Raw genomic sequence first — 15,511 nt, 5'->3', positions numbered from 1 at the left:
ACTGGCCGCTGGAGGGCCTCAACAGATCTCTTCATCCCATATCTTATCTAAACAAATCCAAAAAAACATCATTTTTTCAGTTCCAGTGTCAGCAGAAACCCATAAAAAGTTGCCAGAGTAACAACATATCTTGTAATATAACTTGCATATAATGTTATCTCCTGGGCTTTTCCACATCAGAGAAATGAAAGCATTACAGTAATTTGCAGTGATATAGTGCAAGTAATTATCCAACCTTCCTCTGTGTGTGCGATCAGCTAAAACCTTTACTAAAAGTACTAGACAATTGCTGAAATGTTACTGATGATGGGCTATATAGAATTATTTATATAAATAATATATAAATAATATTATAATTTGTGCCTTTCACATTATCTTTTGTGCCATATCTATCAACATTTTTTTCCTTGGACTTATTAAGGTTTGAAAGGAAAGTCACTAAAATCAAGGCTTTTACCGGGGATTTTCTCCAGATTCAGGTCTGCCATAGCTACACTATGTAAATAATTTCTTGCCTTTAATGTTTTCTCAGCTTTAAGTGAAAAAACATAAATGCCCGTTTGTTTCAATGGATGACAACCACCAGGGAGCTTGTTAAGAGATGCTTTTAACACGTAGAGTGTATGGCTGCTAATGCTCCAAATACAGAACCGTTTCTGCCTGTTCGGCTCCTTTTGACTTCCTTTTCCGTTAAGGAAACTTTATAGTCACATACTTCGGAGGTCCAAGTTGAAACAAATGGCAGGTTTTGACCCACTGTGTCAAACAGGAATCTCAATTTCAGTTAGCCTAAAATGAAATGCATTCACCACTCTACATGGGGATAATCTGCATTCTGATGTGGTTTGAGGGAAGGGAGAGAGAAAAAAACATTCCAATTTACTGTAATTGAAGTACTGCACGTTTGTAAACTTTTGTGCCAGTTTTAAAAGAAACTTCAAATGTTTAGGCTCTGATTTTAGATGATTTATTGATTTAAAAGATTTAATGAGCCACAGCGGCGCAGTGGTTAGTGTGCAGTACTTCAGGCTACTTCTGCTGACTGCCAGCTGCCTGCCAGATTCGCTTACCCACCACGTGATTCACTTAACAATTGTGCAAAAAAGATCATAAATTGGGTGTGATTCACTTAGCAACTTCCTTGTTTAGCAATGGAAATTCTGGCCCCAATTATGGTCGTATGTTGGGCACTATCAGTGGTGGTATTCAGGTTTTTTTACTACCAGTTCTGTGGGCGTGGCTTGGTGGGCATGATGTGGCTTGGTGGACATGGCAGGGGAAGGTTACTGTAAAATCCCCATTCCCTCCCCACTAACCTGATTTCCAGCTCCCTTCTCCTATGCAAGGCAACAACAAAAAAAGACCCAGGCTATCAGCTGGGACTCGGGAGGCAGAGAATAGATGGGGTGGGGCCAATCAGAGGTGGTATTTGCCAGTTCTCCGAACCACTAAGAATTTCCACTACTGGTTCTCCAGAACCTGTCAGAACTGGCTGAATACCACCTCTGAGCACTATACATAGAGATTAAGAGAAAATAGATACCAACCAATAGGAAGTAACCGTGAGTAATTTTCCAATTACCAATGTATAAATGTTAGGAAAAATACTGTAACTGATTTACCTATATTAGAAATGTTAGAAAGAGCCCCGAGAAATGACTTGTTTCCTTAAAATAATGTGTTAAAGGTTTCAGAAATGTTTAGCACAGAACAATTGAAGAAGTTTAATTGTTTTCAGACTAATATTAGTAAATAAAAATAGCAAAAGTGTTGACTCATAAATATAAACTGGTGCTTCATGAATTCTAAGTAAATGGTGCAAGATGAAAAAGTTATTTAAGGCATAAAAAACCTACAGCTGTATCCCACAGATGGTAACAAACCATAGATAGTGTTAATATCAAAACCGCAAGCCAAAGCAAGTGAACCAAAAAATGGCTTATATGATTAACTTGGTGGAATCATTTGGACAGCACACCAGTATATTAATGCTTGGTATGTTTAGCATGTGTATGGACTTAGCACCATCTCACCTTATGATGGATAAGATTTTGAATTCTTAAATTGTATTAAATATTGAATATGTACAGTTAAATATTTGAAGCAGTAATGAGGAGGTGATAAGCCACCTGGGAAAGCCAAGGGAAATCATCAAAACCATTAAAAAGTGAAACTTGGAATATTTCAGACATGTGATGCAACACCCGGAAAAATATGACATCCTTCACTTAATCCTCCAAAGAAAGATGGAAGGCAAATAAGGTCCAGGAAGAAGAAGAATATCGTGGCTTCAAAATCTAAGGGACTGCTTTGGACAAAAGTCAGCAGCACTTTTTCATGGGGCTGTTGATAAAAATAGGATGGCCAAAATGGTCGCCAACATCCGATGATGAATATGGCACAACAAGAAGTTAAATATTATATTTGTCTGCCTTGTGTGTCTTTTGCTAAATAATGTTCTAAAATGAAAATGAAAATGGGTTTCAAGGATTCCTATACCAAAATTCTGTTAGAACAGAATCAATAATACTGTCCACACAGAATTGCAGCCTTGCATTGCTTAAAAAAAGCACTGTGTGTTACAGAAGATTAGCAGGCAGCCAATTAGCCCTGTGGTACTGAACATAATGAAATGCAGCTAGATGGGTCTTTCTGCTGACATTATCCCAGTATTGTTTTCCATTCTCAAAGGATTGCCTTAGCTCTTAGCATCTTGCAGTTATTGTGTTGCTATTCCCACTGGCAGCAGCATATGTTGATACACTTATTACCACCGAGAGTGCATAGTTCACAATTTCCTTAATTGGACTGCCCTCTTTCAAAGAGGGAGGATAAATACTCCACTCTTCTTGCGATGGTCCTTAAAGAGCTACCGACTGATGCTGAAGCAATGTTTCAGAACATCTCTGCTTAAGAGGCCAACTCTAGTGACTGCTATTGGTGCTCTGCCTTCAGTTTCTAAACCTTGGATTATCTCTTCATGGCTTCCTACAGCAAATAACTAAACTCCATCCATTCTGAGATTAAAGGTATGGTTTACTGTCCCAGCATTTCTGCTGAGATGTATCTCCCATGTACTACCAAGATGATTCTTTAGGAAATTATCTGGATGGGCGGGTCTATAGGATGATGGTGTGAAGTGCATGCCTTTTGTTCAGAAGTTGTTCAGCACCCCTGGTTTAAAGATAGTCAAGAAAAGCTAAGCAAAGCCATAGAGAGGAGCTGCCAGTCCAAGCAGGTAATATTAGGTGAGTTGAAGAAATGGTTCAGTGGATTAATAGCTTCGTGTTTGATTTTAATAAACCAACTTACTTGGCTCAATCCCGAAAGCAAGAGAGAAACATCACTAATGGAGAGCTTTAAAATTTTAGGGATTAATTTGAAAAAATTGGGGTGGTGTGACCAAATAGGGTGTTAATTACATGTAATTAATTAGTATGCATTTTTAAAAAATAGATTGTAAGAAAGATCCTGGAAGACTGAGCAAGTAGCAAGACCAAACTCTATCTCCACATTTCTTTTCTGATGTTTCGTTATATCAGTGGATGTTATGAATCTCTGTGAGGTCTTGTTTGTGTGCTTTGGATTGTCAAGTTGACATGTATGATAACATATGCCTTTATTTTTGCTCAATACAACCAACAGAGATCATTTTGGTCTTTTAGGGAAGGTATATTTTAGAAACTGGCATAAAGCAAAATAACCATCTCTAGAAACCAATTAAAGAATTCTGCTCCTGCATTTCTTTGTTTCATTAAAATAATGCCAAATACTACTATGGAAGTCTCAGCAATGAAAAGCTCTGTAGCACAGTGGACTTTATGTATCTCTGCCTACTCTGAATTCCATGTTGTGATCTGATTTATAGTAGATGGCACAATATTTATTGTAAACACCAGTTTGGTGCTAAAGAAAAATTAATAGTTTTTTCTGTTCTAGGAGTGAAATCTTGGTGCAGCCGAAATCAGTGGCAAGTTGCTTGAGACACCGTTATTATTTCTTGACATACTGTACATTGTTTGGGAAATAATTAACACTACAATCCTATGCATGTCTACCCAGAAGTAAGTCCTTCTTGTGGGTCCAATTTATTGGTTGTATACATAAATATGTAGAATGATGCATCCAGATGAAATTAGTAAGTTGGTAAAAAAACAAATACTACAATAAATAATTTTCGTTTAAATTCCTGGAGTTTTTAAAAACAAATTGCTGATAATACTGTCTGTAAAATAGGGAAAATTAATATTTCTGTTTTCCCTGAACTTAAGATTGGTAAAAGTCTTCTTAATATAATTTCTCATATTTATTTATCATAGTTCCTGAACTTGCAATACTGGAATTTAGTTAAAGAAAGAATATGGAATATACAGCTCACATGCAAAGATCTAGTTTTCCCGTTTGTCCATCTTTGCACCCAACCAAGGATAAGGGTTTGAATAGTATGTTGCATTGTTTTCCTTTAGCTTTAATATTATAGTCTTCCAAGTCTGATTATGTTCTACATTGTCCCCTTGTACTCCTCTGAATTAGGGAGGTGTCATTCTGGGCTCATTCTGGATATTCTGGACTTAAAAATGTTTTTAACTCTATTGCTTAGGCATCATCTTCCTGTCAAGGTTATCTTCTTTATCCTAAAAGGAATTATTGATACAGGTGGCAAATACAGATTGTTTTTTTTTTAATTAAATCTTGGGAGGTCTTGCAATTGTACAATTTCATTCAATTCACAAGTTTATAGGATTTGTATCTCAAGGCTTGCTAAATTTTAGACAGGAATGCCAAAATATCATGAGATTTAGTAATTTCCTAAGATTTTGGCTATTTTATTCATTTATTACATTTTTAAAAAAATTACATTTGTTTTCACATAATATTTATGTCCATTTGGAAAGGAGCACATGTACAGCACTGCCTATTGTTTATGGATGGTTTGCCAACTTTCTGTGTCAATGCTTTATTTCTTCATTTATTAGATTTTATCCTGCAACAAATATACATAATACTCTTTCCTCCTCCTATTTTTCCCCACAACAACAATTCTGTGAAGTGAGAAAAAGAGATTGGCCCAAGGCCATCCAGCCAACTTTCATGACTAAGGTGGGACTAGAACTCACAGTCTCCTGGTTTGTAGCTTCATACTTGAACTGGTTTTCCACATAAACTTTTTGTGATCTATATAAAGGAAAACATTGGGAATTACTGCCTTAGGAGATCCCCATGTGTGTGTCCTCCCCTCAATATATATGCTGCTACAGCTAGAAAGTTGCTGATCTTTAGTCTATTAAAGACTTATTAATTTTCAAAGTTCATTTCCTAAAGTTATAATGTTAACTTCTGCATCTGAGTATTGTTCAAAAATATTGCAATTTTTGTATTTGAAACCCCCAAGATTTTTGTTTAGTTGAGTAAAACCAATTATTCTACACACTTTGATATAAATTTAATTGGCAACTCCATTTGAAAGAGTTTACAAATAAGCATTTCTGACCATTTAGAACTGATCTCTAATGCACTTATAATTGTGGGAGAAATGGGACTTTTGAGCAAAATGCCTTATTTACAAAATAAATGGGTTTGAATAAGTCTATTAAATTGTAATGGAAAGTCCATTAGTATGACTTATATTGTTTATTCCAAGAAAACAGTGGCATTGTGACATAATGGAAGGGGTAGGAGTCAAATTTAACAACAGGTTCTGTGGGCATGGCCTAATTTGTGGGTGTGGCTTGGTTGTTATGTGGCTTGCTGACTGGGCATGGCTTGGTGGTCATGTGACTGCTGAGTGTGGCTTGTAAGTAAATATTATAAATATTTATGTAAATATTGAATTTTTTAATTAAAAAGCAATTTTTACCCAAAATCAGGCAAAGCAGGCAGGCAGATTGAGTTGCTTACAGAATCAGATTCATTCAGAGATCTACCATTCTGCAATCTGAGTCTGTCACATAAAATTTGCTTGCAAGCAAACTCATAAAATTTGCTAACAAGCAAAACCACAAAATTAATGCACAATGCACCATGTATGTAAATATTGAATTTTTTAATAAAAAAAACAAAGAGCAACTTTTACCCAAAATCAGGCAAACCAGGCAGGCAGATTGAGTTGCTCACAGAATCACAGATCTACCATTCTTCAGTTTGCTACCTGAGTCTGTACTGAAACATAGAAGCTTCAGTCCTAAGGGAGGTTCAGCTCTGCTTTTAGGTTAGCTAGAAAGCAAGCAATCCAACAATTTCTTGCTTTCTAGCTAATCTAAATCTCCTGGCACAGCAGAGGAGAAAAAAAAAAGGAAAAATAGCAACTTACCAAAGCAGGCAAGTTTGATGGCGGGCGGAGAGGGGTGGGGCCAGCCATTAGCACGATTTGCCAGTTCTCCAAACTGCGCAGAATCGTAACAACCGGTTCTATAGACCACATAGAATCCCACTCCTGCATAATGCTCAGAAACCGTGATTGGATTAATGCAGTTGCTGAGAACGACTCTTAAACATGGATTTGCTACATTTTTCTTAGTGTTGGTCCTGCTTGCAGGACCCTCTTCTTATGCACTGTAGTTGCCTGTTTACACAGCAAAGTCATCAAGGCATCATGTCATAAGGGTTTATTTTACAGCCAGTTATATGCAGAACCTGACACTGATTGGCGCTGAATGGCTCAAGGTCACCTAGATCAGGGGTCTCCAACCTTGGCAACCTTAAGCCTGGTGGACTTCAATTCCCTGGGGAAACTCTGGGAGTTGAAGTCCACCAGGCTTAAAGTTGCCAAGGTTGGAGATCCCTGACCTAGCTGTTTTCTGTGCCTAAGGGAGGACTACAGGTAGTTCTCTACTAATGACAAGTTGCCTAACAATCATTGGAAATTACAACAGGCTTGAAAAGTTTCTTACAATCCCTCTTAAAGTAATGACTACCACACGACCTCCAACGTAATCATATTTCAAGCGCTTGTCAGCCAGCTTGGTTTACAACTGGTTGCAGCATTGCTCAGTCAAAGGATCATGTTTTGTGATTTTTGTTGCCATTCCTAGCAAAAATAACAGCAAAAAGCACCTACTGGATAATCTGGATTGAGATTTACAACCACCTGATTCACTTAACAAACCATGATGACTTGTAAAAATGGTCATAAAATTGAGTCTGGTCACATGATGACTGGATTTATGACCTTAGTGACTTACAAACAAAATTCCAGGCTCAGTTGTGGTAATAAATCAAGGACTATCGGTACAACAAGGGTCTCCCATCCAGCACGTCAACCACTACATCAGAATGGCTCTCTTGTCCTTTTCCTGTAGCTTCAGTCCAAAACATGTCCTCCTTATCAGAGATGCCTTTTTTTTAATCTGTGGGACAAAATATGGGAAACTCTTGGCATCATACTTAGTTTTACATTCTGTATATAAACTACCATTCTACAAGATTCCGATCTTATATTTTGTTGCCCAAGTTGCTTTCCTATCTCCGATTTCTCAGATCTACTGCCATTTGGATTCCTGCTGTTCTGCATCTTCTGTCCACTCTTGAAAGATACTTTATTCTGTCCCCTAATAATACCAGTGTATTCAAAGTCATTGTCACCTGGAATTGATGGTCATTAAGAATTGTTATGGTTGGTCACACAGTCAGCCAGTCCATGCTTAGACTGGCATTTGGTATTTTTATCCAGCTATCAAGTGCTTCCCAAGGACCTGGGATCGGCAGATATGGATGTTTGATGCTCTTAGAGGTGTTATTACAGGATGTAAGCTGTTCCTAGCAAAGTTGCCTTTTGCAATTGACTGATGGTCATTTTGTCAATGTCAATGGTGTTAAATGATGCTCCAGCTGTTTTGGGATTTAGTACTGCCTTTGCTTTCTCTTGCCACACAATCATTTCTTTTGCTGGGCTTTGTTCTTTGTGATGATGATGGTGGTGGTGATTTATCACTTTAAAGCAACCACCAATCAATATCATCACTTTATTACCAAACTCCTAAATGCATTTGCACTGATTTCTTTTTGGCAGTGTGTTTCCTAAAAGACAAATGAAATAGGAAGGGCTGTTTGCATTTGTGTATGTGGTAGGATTCTTTGACAATCTGTAGCACTGTATTTTCCCTCTTGCTAAACTTAGAACCCACAATCAATATCAGGACTTGAATACCTGTAAGCTAGGTATCTCCTCAGATAAATTTGCAGTGAAAAGAATTGGTTGGTTTTTCATTCCACCATTGCAAATATTTTGATATTTTCTGCTTTGAAATTTTAAAAAGTTTTTTTTTTAAAGAAAATGAGCAGGAAAACAAAGTTTTGGGCAGGTCATAAGTAAAGAGCACATTTTGCCTCTATTTTCCCCAAAGAGAATGATAGACATTCATATATCTGGGGGGAAGGAAATGGCATTTACTCAAAACCAGAGGCTATGGTAAGGAAGGGTTATTTCTACAGGGAAAAAAACTCATTGTCTGAAATGAGCAACATGATTGTTTTTAACCATTAGTATTCTGGATTACAATATGTAATATAATGATTTATATGAGATTAAAAAAAACCCACATCATTGTATGGCCCAGACCTCAATTACTTCCATAAGATGTGTTGATGGCTACTAGCTTAGATTTTGAAAACGACTAGACAAATACAGGAGACAAAGACTAAGGATTAACTGTGGACAATTCTGCTTTGAAGATTTTCTGGTTATCTTCATATTTTATAGAATTACCTTCTCCAATCTGGTGCCTTCCAAATGTATTTTGCCATAATTGCCACCTAGAGAGGTTAAAAAAAATGCAGCCACCCATTTTATAAAGTGAAATTCAACATAACTGGAACATGCTATAATAGAACTGACAGGAGTAACTGTAAACCTAGAATTCAATTTGGATGCACCTGTTTTTTATCCTGTTGATGCTGCTGCTGCTAAAGTTTTAGAGCACTGGAAATAGCTGAATAGACTATTGGAGTTAGGTGTGTCTGCTTGTGTACATTGCTTACAATTGGCACTGGCAACTCCATTGCTAAGCACTGGTGTTTCTAAGCAATGTGATGTGAAGACATACGGTGTGTTTTGAATTTTAGATCAAAAGGTTAATATATTTTATTATCTGCAAATGTATAGAAGTGGGAAGCTTAAAAAAAAGGACTGTGGATAGTGCATTTTATCTGACATTTCTAACAGAGATAAATGATTTCATTTGATACTACCTTGTATATTTAGCTATGTGGTGTTAGAAGTGCACTGGTTCACCAAGAGTGAAAAATAAAGAAAAATAAGCTCAGTGAGAATCATTAAACATACTCAGTGCAGAGCCAACTCTGCCTGGATGGGGAAAAATGAGTATTCTGCTGAAGCCCACACATCTTCGTATTGCTAAGTTTGAGAAACACTGGTATATACAGCACAATCTCCTGAATCACAGAGTACATGCTTCAAATAGTTGCTAGAGGGTGATGGTATCAGAAGACTGTTCATACTTATGAGCTTCTTGAATGCCTCTAACCAATCCAGTGGGGCTGGGCTGGGCTGAGCTGTGGGGTCCCAGTCCTTTGGGAGCTCGAGGGCTGGGCGCTAGAGCTCTGGACAGCCTGCGCCGCCATCGGGGGGTCCTCCATGTGGCCTGAGAGGCTCCTCTGGAAGAGAAGGATTTGGCACTCTCCATTGTCTCACCTTCCTCTGCTGGAGACAATGGGTCCCCCACAAGCCCAACCAGGGCTGCCACAGGTGCCCCCCACACGAGTGATGACGAGCTGGCTACGCCCACCCTGCCAGCCCTCCCTGGCCACACTCCCCTGGCCAAGCCCTCCTGGCCTCCTGAGGTCAAACACAACCCCAATGTGGCCTGCAATGAAATTGAGTTTGAGACCCCTGCTCTAAACTGTTCTCTCTTTCTGACATAGAATACTGGATTAGAGTGGTGGTATTTTACCAGTTCAGCCTGGTTCTGCCGAGCCGGTAGCAGCGATGAGCATTGGAGAGTGAACCGATTCTCTCTGCCACTCTGCTATTGGGCCCACCTGCCCACCAGGGCTCCCCTACTCACCTTTATTCCCTGCTTTTGAAACTCAGCTGCTTTGTGCGGCATAGCGGAGTGCTGCGCGGCAGCTGCTGAAGCAACCAGAAGAGTGCAGGCTTGCAGGAGCTGCATTGCACAAATGCCTCTGCGCCTGTGCAAAGTGTGTGTTTGGTGCACACACAAAGTGTGTGCCCATGTGCAAAGCGCACCAAACCGTTGGTAAAACTTTTTGAATCCCACCACTGGATTAGATGTCCCAAAGGTGCTTTTTCAAGAGGCAACTGCACTTCCTGCTTCTTCTTTTAAAAAGACGTTTCGCTTCTCATCCAACAAGCTTCTTGGATGAGAAGCAAAACGTCTTCAAAGAAAACCCAAGAAAGTCCAGTTGCCTCGTGAAAAAAAGCACCTTTGGAACAACCGTGATCTGGATGACTGACTGAGAATCTCCATGGACAGCTGTATTAGATGGGTTTGAATTAGTGTTAGTATTATTAGTATAATCCTAGTATTCATGTCAGTTTCATTTCAGTCAGATGCTGATTACTCTCCTATTTTTGAAAAAGTTGTAATAAATACCCATCAAATTAAGAGTTATTTTCTCTAGCAAGACATACATTTTAATAGAATTGAATAAGCTTGCCAGTTGCTCTATTTCCATATGGTTGCAAAGTTTCGGTGATAACCCGTGCACGACTGTCCTCCGGGTATTTACATTCCATGTGAGTCACGTGCTTCATTAAAATTTCACAAATTTGTCTGCTTTAGAGGAATTATCTTCATTTTCTTTGTAAGTCTGGATAGGGAGTGAATTTTGTTCTATGTTGAGATGCAAGTGACTTTTTGGCAGGAAAATGTCTGCAATTCTAACTTTCCAAGTTTTATTTCAAAGCAAGGTATTTCAGCTTAAGAATTTGACTCTAAAAAAGTTGTTCAGATTTTTTTTTAATTTGAAAAGATTGTCTTGCAAGTGTACTTCGCAGTGCATATATTATAATATTTAAATGTTCTGGGAAGGGTAGTGAACAAAGTGAATTGAAACTGAAGCTTCTGTAGATAACATAAGCAAATTTTCATCAGCTGTAATTAACATTACTATAATGATTACTAGGCAGTTTTTAAAATATAAAGCTTAAGCCAACATTTATGAAATTTAATTTATGAGCAAAATGTCGAGATCTGACAGCCTTTTAAAAACTAAACAATTCTTTCAATTTTCCAATTTTCATCTAAGTCTGGTGCTAATCTGAGATGATATTGGAGCTTCTAATATATTATTACAGGTATATTTTTACAGTTCCAAGAAAATGCGGTGTTTTGAAAGCCACTGATTAAATAGAGATCAGGTTTTAAAAGAATTATCCGATTGACCCTCCATACATTCTTTGTATGCCTGGAAAAAATAATTTTCAAAGAAAGAACATGTAATTGCAATCAGATGAAGAGGTAATTACAATGACATTGATTTAAGTGGAAATTAAATGCAAATGAGTACATAGGATGAATCAGTAGCAAAGATTGCTTTCAGCAGTTTTCATTCTCTCTTTAAGGTATTATTTTAGTTCTACTGAATGTAAAAACACTCAAATGCAGGCAACTTCCTACAGGTGCTTATTTAATACATATTACTTAGATAGATGCTCTTATCACAGCTTAAACAGGCAGAATTAATTTTGGTCCCATCATTGCAAAACTGCTCTCAACAATTAAAACATGATAAAGCTAGGCATTTAAATATGCATTTTGAGAAAATTTTGAGAAAAAAATAGGTAAAAATTTAAACATATAAATTGCATAAATACACAGCTTGAAATAGACTAGTGTAAAAAGGTATATGATATCAAGTGTGAAACAGTGCGAAGACTATAAATAAATTCAGTCATTTCTACTGGTTATTAGAGGAAACAATTTCAACACACAAAATTTAAACCTTTTAATGCTATTTGCACCATTTTCCAGCCTTTGTGGGGTCCTTGGTGCTCTCTGAACTTAATCGGTTTCAATGTAGATTATTTCATTATCCAACTAGTTAATATCATCCTTCCAGCAGACAAAGACCAAACCATGGTTATCATGAACAGATCTTAATATATACAAAAAGCCGAAGAATTACTAGAAAACAAAACCTAGCACTAATGATGTTACCTGGTTGAGTATTGAAACATCTACAAGAAATCAGCCAAACCCAGAGACCACCAACCCTTAGTTCAACCCTGAGTTACGAATACTCTTTCCTGAGCTTGTTTTTCTATACCAGGAGTCCCCAAACTTGGCAACTTTAAGACTTCTGGACTTCTGGGAGTTGAAGTCCACAAGTTTTAAAGTTGCCAAGTTTGAAGACCTCTGATTTATACTATATGGAGGCCACATGTAGTATAATGGGAACTATATGCCAAAAACTGGTTAAAAGATAAAACTGGAGAGAAGATGAAAATGAGTAAGATAAAGAACTGGGCATTGGGAAGACCAACGTTAAATTGAATTTACTTTTAATGTAACATCAAATAGGGTTAAATATAATTAATTCAATATTAATTTGACTAATATCACTCCCATGTATATAAACAATTATATTTCCTAACACATTAAACTTTGCAACATAGTAAAATACTTTGAGCACTCTACAATCCACATCCAAGCAGACAGTGCAAGGATTACAGGATATGCATCTTGTTCAAATATTAATTTTATTTTGTTAGTCTGTAGGGAAGTTGCAAGAGACCTGGCTGAAGATCTAGAGTCTGAAGTAACATTCCACAAATGATTCTAAAAATGTTGTGGAATTTCGAGGTGATTTGAGGAAAAGATTGAAGAGTCACTCATGGGAAGGAAGCAGCTGAAAGGAGATCAATGTATATCTAGTAGTTGTCTGTGTGTGATGACCGAGGCATGGCACAAAGACAACCCAGTCAGATGATAAGTAGGAGTCTCTTTATTAGCTCCAACTTTCCCCCCAATGGCCCAGTTACCTTCTGGTTTGGAGAAAAACTCCCAGGAACTTGCAATAGCCTTTGGCTGCAGATATTCTAGTCCAAAATATTGTAAACAGAAAATTTTAAACTATAAATCCAACAAAGCAAGATAAGGCAAGGAGTTCCAGAAGTGAAGTAATACGGCAGTAAATCAAACCAGTTTGGAGGATTCCAGGAATGCAGATAACAGCAGCCAACATTTAAATAAACTCAGTGTTTGTTCCTGGAAAACGCAGCTTGCAACTGCCTCTCCTTTAAACTCCCTCCCCAGATGTGCCTTTTGAAGGGAATCAGGGACCTCTCCTCCCTTATAAGCCATGCAACCCACGTTGCTGTCTTCTTCGTTCTTCCCTGCATGCCCTAGGATGAAGAGGGGGTGGGCCTTGGTCCTTCTCTGAACTCCCTCCCCCTTGTTCTACCTCTTCGCTGCTCTGCCCAGCCTGACTTTACACTTCCCCAGTTTCCTTCACAGCCAATGGAGCCACTCTCCTGCTCCCTGTCAACTGTTCGTCTTCCTCCTCGGAGTCAGACTCCGACAGGGACATGACAGTGTGGGGGAAATGTAGTGTGACCAGATTCCTGTCTATAGGCGTGTAGCAATAAGCATACCACTCTGTTTCAGCTCCTTATGTCTCTCTCCTTGTTCTTCCTTGCACCCGACAAATGTATCCTTAAAAAAGGAAGGTGGCCAAAGCATTAATCCTCTCTTTCTTTTTAGTAGAGGTGCTGAGAACCGGTATGGCTTTCGCCAACAGACTGTAGTTAGAGACAAAGGCAGGAGATCTGCTATTCGAGGCCCGGCATATATGTTTAATGATCATTCAACCAGCCTTTCTATCGAGGAAGAGCGTTTTCTGGAAGCAGCAGAATATGGTAATATCCCTGTAGTCCGTAAAATGCTGGAGGAATGCACATCGCTCAACGTGAACTGTGTGGATTACATGGGCCAGAACGCATTACAACTGGCTGTGGCAAATGAACATCTGGAAATCACGGAGCTGTTACTTAAGAAGGAAAACTTGTCACGTGTTGGAGATGCACTACTCTTAGCCATTAGCAAAGGCTACATCCGAATTGTTGAAGCCATTTTGAACCATCCTGCATTTGCAGAAGGGAAGAGGCTGGCCACAAGCCCTAGTCAATCGGAGTTGCAACATGATGACTTTTACGCCTACGATGAGGACGGAACTCGCTTCTCGCACGACGTGACCCCCATTATCCTTGCCGCCCACTGCCATGAGTATGAAATTGTGCACATCCTGCTGAGGAAAGGAGCTCGGATTGAGAGGCCTCATGATTATTTCTGCAAATGCAGCGAATGCAACAAGAAGCAAAGGAATGACACTTTCAGCCATTCTAGATCCAGGATCAATGCTTACAAAGGCCTAGCAAGTCCAGCTTATCTGTCTTTATCAAGTGAGGACCCGGTTATGACTGCCTTAGAACTCAGCAATGAGTTGGCTGTGCTTGCTAACATCGAAAAAGAATTCAGGGTAAGATGTTAATCAATGGATAGGCATGAATTGTCATTATATAACCTCTTTTGGATCAGAGCAAATATCTTAAACTCTTTTCCATTCCCATAAAAAACATATAAACCATAAAAAAGGTTTTAAGAAAGTTTTAAAGTAGACTTTGAGGGTTTGACTCCTGTATTTTGCATTCTAAGCTAGATGTAAAAAGTAATTGAGTCACAAATATCAAGTCAGTTTGCAAAGTTAAAACTAATATAGGCAGCAATTACTAATTATTAGTATTTTCCTGGGGGTATGATAGCTCAGCAATAGCAATAGCACTTAGACTTATATACTGCTTTACAGTGCTTTACAGTGCTTTACAGCCCTCTCTAAGCAGTTTTACAGAGTCAGCATCTTGCCCCCAACAATCTGGGTCATTTTATCGACCTTGGAAGGATGGAAGGCTGAGTCAACCTTGAGCTGGTGGGAATTGAACTGCCAAATTGCAGTCAGCCAACAGTCAGCAGAAGTAGCCTGCAGTACTGCATTCTAACCACTGCGCCACTAACTGCGGCTCTAAAATGGTTAAAAACACTAAACTTGTCAGCTAGAAAGCTGACAGCCCAGGTTTGAGCCCAAAGTGCCGCATGATGGGGCAAGCTCCCATTACTTGCTCCAGGTCTTGCCCACCTAGCAGGTCAAAAGCATGCAAATGCAAGTAGATAAATAGGTACCATTTTGGTGGGAAGGTAGCAGAGTTCCATTGCCTTGGTGTATAGTCATGCTGGCCTTATGACCATGGAAATGATTTCAGACAATACTGGGTTTCTTGACTAAGAAACAGAAATGAACAACGCCCCTAAAGTCAGACACGACTGGGAAGGGGAAACCTTTATCCTTTAAATATGTTTACAAATTTGGAAGATAAATTTTCCACCCAAAATAATAAAATGCATTAGATTACAGTAGGATAAAATGTGCTAATGGTTGTTATGTCTACATTTTAGATAACTTTCTAAAACTGCATGATATTTTTAAATAATTTATATTTAAACTTTGCAGACCACTCTGATACTAGAGTTAAATAAAC

The 15,511-nt window shown here is 38.5% G+C and overlaps 1 protein-coding gene across 6 annotated transcripts in view; it reads left to right on the top strand.

Annotated features, from left to right (window-relative positions):
- Positions 1-15,511, top strand: part of TRPC6 (transient receptor potential cation channel subfamily C member 6) — a 71,755-nt gene that overhangs the window by 21,589 nt on the left and 34,655 nt on the right. For 2 of the 6 annotated variants that reach the window (XM_026706938.2, XM_087937067.1), the window contains exon 2: positions 13,686-14,457. In XM_026706938.2, the coding sequence (XP_026562723.1) occupies positions 13,686-14,457 (772 nt within the window). Of the gene's footprint in view, positions 1-3,947; positions 4,065-13,682; positions 14,458-15,511 lie in introns of those variants that run through there. The other 4 variants (XM_026706937.2, XM_087937066.1, XM_087937068.1 and 1 more) reach the window with 3 other exon arrangements.

Source organism: Pseudonaja textilis, chromosome 7, assembly GCF_049901715.1.
Source record: "Pseudonaja textilis isolate UNSWEBS1 chromosome 7, rPseTex1.2, whole genome shotgun sequence".
NCBI classification, from domain to species: Eukaryota; Metazoa; Chordata; class Lepidosauria; order Squamata; family Elapidae; genus Pseudonaja; species Pseudonaja textilis.
The sequence above is the reverse complement of the archived record's forward strand: the minus strand, read 5'-3'. Positions and strand labels throughout refer to the sequence as shown.